The 10,185-nt window shown below is 46.5% G+C and overlaps 1 protein-coding gene across 1 annotated transcript; it reads left to right on the forward strand.

The window, feature by feature from the left end:
* Positions 1-873: 873 nt before the first annotated feature.
* LOC131882470 (enhancer of split mbeta protein-like) lies at positions 874-6,011 on the forward strand (the record flags this gene model as incomplete). Its single annotated transcript, XM_059229617.1, has 2 exons — positions 874-1,644; positions 4,503-6,011. A coding segment is annotated over exon 2 (681 nt), but the record flags the coding sequence as incomplete, so codon positions are not given.
* Between the last annotated feature and the right edge of the window lie 4,174 nt (positions 6,012-10,185).

Below are 10,185 nucleotides of genomic sequence, written 5' to 3' on the forward strand. Positions count from 1 at the left end.
CTCCAGGGCTTTCCCACCACTGTCAAGTCATTACCATGCACCTCAGAATTCATTATCTGCTCGCCCTCGGGGGCTCTTTGGGCTGGTTCAAGTTTCGAACTTTCCAAGTCGTCACGGGATCAAAGAATCATGAGAAAACGGCGAACAAAGAGCTCTAGCTCGTAATTATGAGTCTTCAACAACTTCTCATCCCGCCATCAGGGTGTTATCGACAGATTCTCTGAGAGCATCATCAGCATTCGATAATTCAAAAAGAACAAGAAGGAGGGGAAAAAAAGTCCAAGATTGTTGGTAAAGGATCAAGCTTGGCGTTTATGGCTCAAACCCAAGCCTCGACTTCTTGAGTAGTTGAAGCATCATCACCATCATGCTCTCAAGCTTCTCAAATGTTATCTCACGATACGGGCTCAATAATAACGAGTTAGCCTGTGAATTTGGAATTGATTAAAGCGTCGCCGAGGGTTCTTTGAAGATGACGATGCGTTCATCCTCTTGGGCGATTATCCTACCCACCTACAGTCCACGTACCCTTCCAATACTGCCTCTACAGTAGTACACCGCATACAGTACCCTAGTCTACCAATTCCCTCCAGCTACTGTATACTGTACTGTACTGTACTGTATATCTGTACGTACGTACGTACATACGGGGTTGGAAAAAGATGGAAGAAGCACTAGTTAATCAAACCTGACGTGCTCAAGAAGATGTTGGGAAGAGGATCCTTGATATCTCCTCCAATGATTCAGCGGTCAATTTCTCACGGTGAAGAAGCCAAGCAAGAAATTATCTTGCCCCGAATCTTCGACTCGCCAATGGACCATTCATGAACAGATTCAAATTTGGGGTGGTGGTGGTGGTATCAGTCAGCACCACCACCACCGCCATCACTGCCGTTCCCGGATCATTTTATAGTACCAACTACGGTGCCTCAAGCCATGCCATCCTTGACCACCGTGGAATGATCAATGAATTGTCTTCGGCAAACTTCTAAAGCCGTGAAGATGAACTACCACAAAATGAGCAGGGATGCTCAGGGCTCCTCACTCGATTCCCTGGCTCGCTCTCACAGGCCAGTGGCTGGCTGGGGCTTGGGCTTCATCCTGGGCCGAGTGACGGTTTACCACTTCATCATTATCATTATAATCTGTTCCAAGACAACCAAAGTCCAACCCAGCAGCTCAGAGAGCCGCTTCTGAATGAGAAAAGCCACAAAAGATGCATTCAACAACCAACCAAGAGGCCAACAACACAACAATAACTACAAAAGCTACTACTGCTACTACTTCTTCAACCAACCAACCAACCAACCCAACAACCTACCTTTTCCGTCTTCAACTTCGTCCGACCTCTGGCCAACGGTCCAAACAAAAACACACACACGAACCTCGGTCGGGGGCTTAAAATCGTTGAATCACGTGAGATTTTGCTCGAGGAGAGGGATAATTCAATGGGAAGGAGCCAAAATGTATGCCGGGTATAAGGGCTGCTTGGCTGCGCCACTCACAATGAAACGTTTGAATGGGCGTCTAAAAGGAATCACTCTGAAGGATGAAGGCCTGGCTGGCACTTTTGCTGCTATAAGTCAAGACCGGCAGGCCGAATTGGAACGGCTGGATTCGGCAAAAACGTGACCAGTTAGTGTGGTAAGTTGGTCGTTGGTCAGTCTGTGATCAAGTATGCTCGACGCCAATGTTGCATGGCAAGATGCCATGATCACTTCCAAATAGGTGTTTTTACACTTGAAACTGCGCTCTGACAGACCAAAGGCTCTCTTGTATGTACGCATCACCTGGTTTGAATTGGAGCGAGCTCTCGAGTTCCCAATAGCAATTTTCGAAAAAAGCCCAACGATCCAACGAGTAGGTGGCTCAGCTTTCATTCATTGTCACGGGTTTTTCGTTTCGACGCTGCTGGCATTAACAGGTGCCTGGTTGGTTGTCGGACAAATAACATTTTTCAAGATATCATTGGCGCTGTTTTTCCGCACTTCAGGTTTTTGAACGCCGGACAATGGTACAATTTTGGCCTGTTTGAAGCGGATAGCATTATCAGTTGTTACTCAAACAGGTACTTTTCTTGGGGGTTGACTGCTGTAGACGAGTATATTGAAATGTTTGACAAATTTTGGATACATTTTACTTTTGTGATGAGAAGACGAAGAATCCGATTTATTGCGTGGCGTTTGAATGAAATCTTTCGGAGCGATTGAATGGGCTAAATTAAGTCAAAACTTTGTTAAGGTTGGCGTAATGTAACGTTTCGTTGTTGAACTCTTGACCTGTTTCAAGATGTGTTTTCCTTCTCCAAGCCTGAGGCAAGCAAAGTTGACCCCAACGTGTCTTATCAACCAAAACAAAAAGGAAACCACTTTTCTCATCTTGAGCTTTCATAAAAAAGGATCAATTGTGGAACGTGTCCTATACTTTCGTCTCCAATCCTTCGATTAAGATCTCTAATACAATCGGAGACAGTTGGACAAGTGGTCACAAAAACTGGACACAAATAAGCAGATTTCGATTGTCTATGAGTTCCAAAGCCGAGACCGGTCGGTTGCATCGGTCGCATCTTCTGTGGAATTGAGATGCCGAATCTGTCTTCATTGTGTTAGTTGTACGGATAACTTAGCATGTATGTGAGCTAGTGGTTGAGGGAACCTACCATGGTTTATGTAATGTCGGCACACAAGCGACAATTCCGCAAATTCTTGCTCAATTGCCGACAAAGGGGAGTGGAGAAAAAGTAGTGGGCTCGTAATTCTGGATGACATGCGTAAGAGCGGTGGCACTCCAACTTGGATGGATGGTTGGATGGAGGAGGAGGAAAAGAAGGAGGCCATCTCAAATGGCCACAAGCCATCATAATAATATCTCCATTCTTGGGGACGACTACCACCACCCAGCAGTTCTAGCCGTACGTGAAGCTGTAAAGAAGCGCGGTAGAAAGTGCCTTCTGGTCAGAGAACAGAAAATTAAAATGGAGACCCTCATCTTTTATGGTTAACCGAGATACACACGCACTTAAATAATGTCTGGCTTCGTTTTTTGTCACATTTCCCTCTCCCCCCCCCCAGAGCCCCTTGCGCGTCTTGCCTTGCCGTGTGTGCCAGTGCCACATTCTCGGGGTGGTAATTTTATAAAACGGGAGACGCACCATATTTGGGGGCCCCCAAGATTGCCTTCAATTAAGTCACCTGATTTGGGGCTCGCCTCCAGTAATTTCAGTTACTTCTAATGGCGGCATGGATAGGGCCGTCGCTAACCCCGAGTGGCTAAACATGGACGAGCTGGGATTGATTTTCCGTCGAAATTCGTCCGAGGGGTTCCCACCTTTGGATCCATACCTGTTTATGGGCATTTAAGTGTACTTGCTTAGACACGGGCATCTCTTAATACCACTCGTGAACCTGAAGGTGCCTAAGTGCACATATTGTACGTGTTCGTACTGGAAAATATCCACCAGATCGGGCGTGATAGCCTAGATGAGTTGGACCACAAGAAGCTTGACGCCAGCCGTCCATTGGAAACAATCGGCTCAAGACCCTAATTTCAAACAGTCCACTCGTTCATTTCTCCATTGGCATGTGCCTTCTTCTGGCTACCGACTGAGTAGTCGTCCTACTGGAGTAGTTGTTGTATGTAGTGCCAGTGATCTCTGGTTTGCTTCGTCTCGTCTGTTAGGTTGCTGCTGTTGTTGTTGATGATGTTGCTGTTGTTGTTGTTACCACCTTCTGGGGGCAAGTGTTATCCTCAGTTCATGTCTGGGCGAATGCCTGTTAACATCTCTCGAGGTGATTACTCGAGGTGGTACGTTCAGTGTTCATCGTACGGGGGATCATGTATACGAAGGACTGCAGGACTCGTCATGCCATAGTACCACAGCACTTGCTGGCTACCCGCCTCACTCCGAAAGATTGCCCCGAGTCAACATCTACCCTCATTGAGAGGACCATGGGGGAGACAGGTTACCTGCGGCAACTCACTTTGGGGGCCCCTTGAGCGCCCAAAACTGGCCAAAACTGTTAGCTAGCTGCTCGCTGGGTAGGATGATGGCCAAGCTTTTGAGTCACTGGCTACCTGAGACGGTGAGTGTGCAAGTACCTGCTACTTCTGCCTCCATACAGGCAGGCAAGTCTGGTGGAGTCATCAAAATACTGTGGGATCGGAGTTCGAACTTCGTTCCCACGGTTTTTGAGCTCGAGACCAGAAAGGAATTGGGTTTATGTGTGGTGTGTGTCTTAAGCAAGGTGCCCAAGATGGAGAAACACAAGTCGACGAGTCACAGGCACGTTGACTTTGGGAATAGAATGCGTAGGGCACGCTCTAGAGGATGGAAACCAGGAATGCCCGTGATATCCTTTCTCGCCCATTATCCGGACATTGAACAAACTGAAGGGGAAAAGTAAATGAAATTCGTCATTGAGCATGTGACTGTGTTGCATGTGCCACCAGTGCATGTGCCTGCCTGTTAGTGCCACAACTCTTCACTACTCTTCTCTTTCTAGTGACTTCTCCAGAATCTTTTACTCAAAGAAGAATGACTTGGCACTCCGCACTCTCCTCAGCTCAGAGGACCAAATACGCAGTGAAGCTCCGTCTTCAACGACCACCAAGATCTCCAGGATCAAGAAAGGAACAAATGCAACAAACTGCCAGTTCAATCAGCTACACTTATGGCTTACCAATCATATACCAACAACTAAGTGCGATAAAAGATTGTTCTAACGTTGAATAGCAAATCGCGTATTAAAAGATACAATGAAACAAGTCAGTATATCAAGTCTGGTTTCAATCTCAATGGAGCTGGTCATTGGGTGATGATGCGCTCGCTCCTTGAAGAACTCCATTCACGGTGCCTTTCCAAAGCACAAGCTCGCTCTTTCCCTGGCCGTCTGCCTTTGAGCACCCAGATTGGGCACAAAAGAGGAGTACGTCGAGGATTGAGCACCTCGTGCGTGGATTGCAAGTGGAGATCGAGAAGAAGCACGCCAACCACGACAGACACGCTCCAGCGCATGCACCCAGGGAGTAGGGCTTTAAAAATCCGAACGAACGTGCCTCAGCATCAACTCTTGAGCCGTCGCAGGTCCACAAACACCGACTGATTCAAAAAGTCCAAAAAACCGTCTGCTCCTTACATGGAGTGAGTGAGCGGGTAAGCGAGAGAGCGAGGGCATTGACGGACGGACGGACGGACGGACGAATGGAGGGACAAACGTAGGAACGAACCGACGGAGAGTGTGATCATCTCATGTGTTTCACTCCATCCCTGTCTCTCCAATTGATCTCCATTCACGTGTCCAACGTCTGTGCATGAACACGTATCTCTCAAAATGCTAGAAGCATCCCGAATCCCATATCCCCCCACGGATCTCAATGATGTGTCCGAAGTGCCCATGTCTCGGACCACGCAGTACCGCAAGGTCATGAAGCCTCTGCTGGAACGCAAACGCCGTGCCCGGATCAACTCGTGTCTCGACGCTCTCAAGGACTTGATGGTCCACGCTTTGGAAGGCGAGGGCGAATCCATCACCAAATTGGAGAAGGCTGACGTCCTCGAACTCACGGTGAAACATCTTCAAAGGCTCAAGCAACAGCACATGCTCCAAGTCAATCCTCAAATCGAAGCCAACCGCTTTGAGGCTGGTTATCGCGCCTGCTTGAACGAAGTGAGTCGGATGTGTGCCACACCCGGGTTCAATGTCAATCTCGGCCAGAGCCTCATGTCGAACCTCACGTCCAAATTGAACACCACTATCGATGCATCCCGCCTTCAGCCTTTGTCAGTGTCAGTGCCTTCCCGAAGCCCACCACACTCTGGAATCAGAGGACCATCTACCCCTTTGGTGACCACAGCCGTACCTCTGGAATTGACAGTTCCCAAATCCGAGGCCTCCGTGTCGGCCCCTTCAGATGGCGGGTACTCTTCAGGCAGGGACTCGGTCTCGCCGCACAGTGCCATGTCTCCAGATTTTCCTCAGCCCGAACAGCCACAGAAATCCATGCGGTTACTCAGATCCATCCATCCATCCATCCATCCATCCATCCATCCATCCATCCATTCATCACCTTCCATGAGCTTCTTCTACTTTTCCCACTTTGATCTCAAGAACGAAGGAATCTTCCAGTTCGCAACATATCACGATTGGGCTTCCACAAAATACTCTCTGGCTCTGGCTTTGGCTTTGGCTTTGGCTTTCATTGTACATTGTTTTATTTTCCCATTCGCCATGAATGTCAGTGGTTTCAATTGGCATTGTTTAGACTGTGATATGTATAGACTCGAGTGTCTTCTAAATGCTTTCAAATAACTATTATCCATCCTTGTCCAGAAATACATCTCCATTATTTCTATGAGTTGACCTGTCCTTCTTGAATTGGACACGGATGCAGAAAGCCCATCCAACACGCGACGCTAGTTGTACGTGTATAATATCATACAGGCAGGGCAGAGAACCCAGAACTATTTGACGCAAATGGCTCAGGGAACAAAACTACTTGAAAGGCAAGGCAATATAGACTCGTCTCCTTAACGAGCCCTTGTGGCCTTCCTTCAGTTGCTGTGGACTCCATCTAGTAGAAGCGCTGTGAACCAAGTTCGACGGAGACTGCGTAGAAACTCATTCGTTCGCCAACTCTAGATTCTCTCTCAACCTCGTCTGCCAAAATGTCTTAGAAAAACAAGCCAAGTTAAGTCAATCTTACCAAATAAATAATCATGGGATATCCAAAAAAGTGATCCATGCTTTGGGTCCAGGGAGAACGAGATTAGATGAGGATTACGGTATCAATTTTGAGCATGAGCTTTTGAATAGTCAAATCATCGCAAGGAATTGTCTCGATGCTTATCCCCATTTAATACATTACTTCAAAGGGGAATGGGGATTTAACATTATAATGCCTTTAAACCTATTTTGATTTCTCATCCAAAGAAATCGTAGACTTCAAAACTATCAACGCTTGAAATCTTCGAGCTCTCCATGACCTGACGGTATGACGACACAGTTCCTTAATCAAACAACCCTAGTCATCGATTCAGTCCTTACGTACATAGTTAATGAATCGTTCTTTGGCGAAGGAAAGGGTACCCACACAGCTAGAAAATGCCCATACAGCCCCAATTCATTGAAGGAGGAGCGCGGGATCAACCTGTGAATTGTCGACCAATCTCATAAAGGTCGATTTTTCCAGTCATGGAAAAACTTGGTGAGACAAAGCTTCTTGAATACCTTGACGTGAAAGATAGCATTCCTGACCAGCAGCATGGTGTCTCACTTTAGTACTGTGACGACGTAATTTAGGAACTGCGGCATAACGATTGCTTAGATGTTATATACTTGCACTTTGCTTAAGCATTTGACAAAGTACACCATATTCTGTTGCTAAATTGTTTCAACTAAATAGATGTTGGAGGAAATATACACTCTTGGATGAGAGATTTTGTCACCAACCGCACTCAAGCCGTTCGAGTTGAAGGCTGCTTAAGCCCGTCGTGGACTGGTGTCTGGAGTACCTCAAGGAACTATTGTGGGCCCAATCGTGTTCGTATTATTCATCGTGCCACTACATGGATTGCCCCTCCAGTCTTCAATATCTTTCTATGTTGACGATACTATGCTAGTGTTCGGTAAAAAACAAAAACAATCTAAATTTCCCTAGTTACTGTGTTTTGAGACATGGATACATTAACATCAGGCCCAGATATCTCACAGGCACGACAAACTAAAAACCCAATATTATCCGTACTACGTAGTATGGGTGACCATAGGAGTCCAGTGGTCCATAAACCACTGAAAATTATGGACGTACCTCGAAAAAGACTAGTCGTAACAAAAAGCCAATTCAGCCGCAATTACCTTTAGGCTGTATGTATAAACTTTGGTCCGATTTGTTAGTCAAGATGTCAGGGCTGCCAGGCATATGTTGAAAATTGCGTTTTCTTGAGCTTCAAGAAAGCTATGGTCAGGGCGAACCTGTCACATGACATGACTAATGGTGCAGCCCTGATGACTAGTCTTGGTCATCGAGATACGTCCATAATTTTCAGTAGTCCATGAGTGGTCCTTTGAGCTCTGTCAGAATTGGCTAGGGCGTCAATCTCAATCGGACAAAGAGAAAATGGCTGCGTAAACACACATCTACCTCATGTGATCCCGGGGCGGTTCAGTCTTGAAAAGATTCTTGAGATGTATGCTGCCTGACGCCGAATGCCTCCCTACCCATTGTCCCATAGAAAAGAGAGCGTCTTGTTCTTATTTTTCCGCCTCCCACTGAACAATTGTCCTCCTCCACCACGGGATTTGACAGGGCACAAGAACTTGACACGACTTGAACTGGCTACTTTTTTACTCTTGAGCGTCAAGCCACTGCATCCACCCCTCCCCAAGGTGGATGAAGCGTCACAAGACAAAACTTTTGTAGAGCCTGACCAAGCAGGCTCTCCAGATTAGAAGCTGGCCTAGGAGACGCACGGTGTGGAACACAATCACTTTCTGGGTGCAACAAACACCGACTTAGCGTACAATACATCCGTACATTCAGGACTATAGGGGACGCCATGGCCGGATGGGTGAACCATCTGCAGCTGCAAGTGCGGTATGTGTATACACTTCTATAGAGCTCTATCTCAATGTTAGTGCCGTGTCCCACACAGAACGAGCTTACGAGCTTGGAAATGCAGGGGAAGAAAAGAATAATAGATGCATTTGCCTTCGAAAATTTCTAAGCCTGATTGAAAATGAAGGAAACGAGGAGGAAGAAGACGATGCGAAATGAGATGGGTCAGTCGAATCAACAAGAGATCACCGCAAATTGAGAGGACATCAATCAAGCAGCCTTATCTATTGTGGTGGAGCATATGACGTTTTATTGTTTTTGACAGATATTTTCTACCAGAAATCATCTCAAAGATATTTGTCATGTGGAACCACACTTCAACCTTCTTATTGGAAAGGAAAACAGGATCCTCAACGGTAGAATAGATATGGGCAAGCTGAAATGTTCGTGACGCGGGATCTTGGTCAATATTCGACATACCTTGTCTCTCCCAAATGGTTCGCACGTCAATTCCAAAAAGGCCCATCTCGTTATTTTCGATGATTTTCTAAGTACTAGATGAATAATAGTGGAGTGTGACCTAAATTCGGTCAGAATGCGTCAGTGCGCTGAAATTGCCAGAAGATGTGAAGAAATCGGTGAGCAAATTGAGGTGTTCTCCGTCAATTAAGAAAGTCCGTTGGAAGCTCGGATCAAGCGAGGAACGTCAAAGACGTGAGCCAGCCACCTACCTCTGAGTGTCTTGCGGTTACTTTGAAATGGGCTCAAACAAAACTTCGATCTTGTGGCACGCACCCAACGGCTTCTAACGAGGATTGTCTTGGAAGCACGCACGTTCGGATAACTGCTACTGCATGCATCCTCATGCTTCCTTAATTAAACGTACGTAAGTACATGTACGTATGTAGTACACGGCAAAGTGACATCGTTTGAATCTCGAACTGCCCTTTGTTGGCCAGTTTAGAGCTTGCCGTGCTCGTCAAAAGCTTCATTCACTCATTGGAACTCTTTCTTGCCATTTTAAAGAGTGGGGGCGAACTTTGGAAAAGTTGAAGCCAACCGTTATGGGCTCGATGATGGACTAACGTTTTTCCAACAAGGATTGTTGCTTCCTTGAATTGACGCAAGCCCTCTCTCTTTCTCTCACTCACTCACTTCAGAACTCTGTCTACAGTGCCTTCCACGAGGCCATGATTGTCTGGGGATAACTTACTTCCAGTCTGGTGGGAATTCAAACAAATCAGTTGATACCGTCGAGATACCAAACGAAGAAATTGCATTCACCAACGATTTCGGCGGTTCATCCAATGCTGATCAACGCCACTCAGTCAACAAGCTTGAAGGATCCAGACGGATCTGGTCCAATTATAGACACTCACTCCCATGGCAGGCAGAGGCCACAGGGCCGACACATTCAGCCAAGCACGAATGAATATCCAATGCTGGACAAATTCAATGTTCCGAGGGATAGTCAGTAATCGAATATCCAATGCTGGACAAATTCAATGTTCCGAGGGATAGTCAGTAATCCCTCCGGACTTTTCGTTTGTCCAGCCAGCCAGACATGTTTTTGCTCAAGGTCTCGATGGCCAGAGATGACCAGATTGGTTTGTATTCGTCTAGGTTCTCTAT

This window comes from Tigriopus californicus, chromosome 6 (assembly GCF_007210705.1).
Source record: "Tigriopus californicus strain San Diego chromosome 6, Tcal_SD_v2.1, whole genome shotgun sequence".
Lineage (NCBI taxonomy): Eukaryota > Metazoa > Arthropoda > Copepoda > Harpacticoida > Harpacticidae > Tigriopus > Tigriopus californicus.